Genomic DNA, 2,131 nt, shown 5'->3' with positions numbered 1-2,131 from the left:
ATGTTGTAATCGGAAAGGGTTCTTCCATCTTCCAACTGTTTACCAGCAAAGATTAGACGTTGTTGATCGGGAGGAATGCCTTCTTTGTCTTGGATTTTAGCTTTTACATTTTCTATAGTGTCTGAGGCCTCGACTTCAAGGGTAATGGTTTTTCCAGTGAGAGTTTTCACGAAGATTTGCATTCCTCCTCGAAGGCGCAAAACAAGGTGAAGTGTGGATTCTTTCTGGATGTTGTAATCGGAAAGGGTTCTTCCATCTTCTAGTTGCTTACCGGCAAAAATCAAACGCTGCTGATCAGGAGGAATTCCTTCTTTGTCCTGAATTTTGGCCTTAACATTTTCTATGGTATCTGAAGCTTCGACTTCCAAAGTGATGGTTTTCCCAGTAAGAGTTTTTACAAAGATCTGCATGATGAATCTAAGACAAAAATGTATATACATACACTCAAGCTTCTGTTCTTGAGCAATCTTTCCCACTCTTAAACTTATCTTTTAACCAGTAAGAGAGAATAAAATTATATAAAAATTTTTGTCAAACATATAGACAGCTATGATGAAATAAGACAAAATGTATTAACATACAATAATTGCCTCTAATAAAAAAGAATAATTAACGAAATTCGATGATTTTTACGTATATACATACACATATATGTATGTGTTTTCTAATTAGTGACACAAGTCGATATAAGTTATTTTGTCTTTGTTTCTCACTGAATATTGAAAAAAACAAAATAACTCCTTTGTGTAGACTCTTTTGTGTTGCTAATTAGACAGTACTACATATCTCAATATAAAATCCATCTTCACATAATCATGCTATATATTATATAATGTTTATAATAATTAAGAAATTCAAGAATTTTACAAATTATAAACCTAGAGAGAACACGATACTTTTCAACAGTATATCTCTGATTTCTAAAATATGGCGGACGACGCCACGTAAAATGTACATGTAACCTACATAAATGTCCTCACCTTTCGAGATCGATTCACCAAAAAGTTTTAATCAATCGTTATATTTCTGAATATCAATAGATTCCAGTTGTATAATTGTCAAGGAAACAATGTTAAAGATTCGCTAATTCTACAATCATAATCCACGAATATCGAGAAACAAAGCAGCAACGAATATGAAAGTTCGGTTGTCTCGATCTCAAAAGGCAGATGCATTTATCTCGATTAATTACATAGAGTTTCACGTATATAATATATAATTCTGCAAGATAAACGATTGTTAAGTGGTTACCTGATACTAAAATAATTCGCAGACAGCTCACAGATAACGATGAATATCGATTTACAATCTCAACTAAATTACAACGCACAGACTCTTAGACCACCTTTAACGAAATGGACGAACATCGAATGATGCCGGATGTTCACTCCCCTTTCGCTGTTCCGTTCACGCAGGCGTACGTCTCGGTTACGTCAGGGCGATGTCCCATTGAGCGGAAATNTATAGCGGAACGGAATGTGCGGAACCAGCTCGACCAATCATAGCCATTCTGTTTTCTTTCCTTCGCTTTTTCTNTGGTTACGATTGGTCGAGCTGGTTCCGCACATTCCGTTCCGCTATAGATTTCCGCTCAATGGGACATCGCCCTGAGAGCGGCCAGGTCCATAAGAGAATGTGTAATCACTTTTTGGCCCCGTAAACTAGCGCATGTCCACGAATGGTACATATTGGAACTACGCAGCCAGTCCACAAGCGACATGTCGGTGCGCTATGTCCACAGCGTGCGGTTCTATTCTGTGCTATGTGCACGAGTTTAAATGGTCACTTTCTCTAAACATTTACTATTTTATTTTAGCACAAAATGTTTACGGAGACTGAGTGACTAATAGAGTTAAAAAAAGAGACTGATTGTGAGAATGGTTACTAACGTTGCAATGTATATGTTATATACGTAAGATTTTATCGAATTGAAATAATTAAAGGCTGAATTGTTACGTGCACATATTTTTTAAATGAATGTTTAAAGTGTATCGACAGCCAAGAAAAAATTCCCGGTAGTAACACAAATACGTAATTTTGTTTGTGTTATATATTTTGCAGGTGATAAAATGTATAGCTTTTCTATCTATAATTTGCTTTAAGTTTATAATTAGAATAATTTGTAAAAGAT

At 35.4% G+C, this 2,131-nt stretch overlaps 1 protein-coding gene across 1 annotated transcript in view; it reads right to left on the bottom strand.

Annotated features, from left to right (window-relative positions):
• Positions 1-1,372, bottom strand: part of LOC109857164 (polyubiquitin) — a 2,093-nt gene extending 721 nt beyond the window's left edge. The window contains exons 1-2 of the mRNA XM_020433236.1: positions 1,252-1,372; positions 3-417 (exon numbers count right to left, since the gene is read on the bottom strand). Coding sequence (XP_020288825.1) covers positions 3-410 — 408 coding nt within the window. The 5' untranslated portion in view covers positions 411-417; positions 1,252-1,372. The remainder of the gene's footprint in view (positions 1-2; positions 418-1,251) is intronic.
• Positions 1,373-2,131: the final 759 nt, after the last annotated feature.

The sequence above is a fragment of the Pseudomyrmex gracilis genome, unplaced genomic scaffold, assembly GCF_002006095.1.
Source record: "Pseudomyrmex gracilis isolate BER0280 unplaced genomic scaffold, ASM200609v1 scaffold_149, whole genome shotgun sequence".
Lineage (NCBI taxonomy): Eukaryota > Metazoa > Arthropoda > Insecta > Hymenoptera > Formicidae > Pseudomyrmex > Pseudomyrmex gracilis.
Note: the sequence above shows the minus strand (reverse complement) of the source record. Positions and strands in the feature narration are given on the sequence as shown.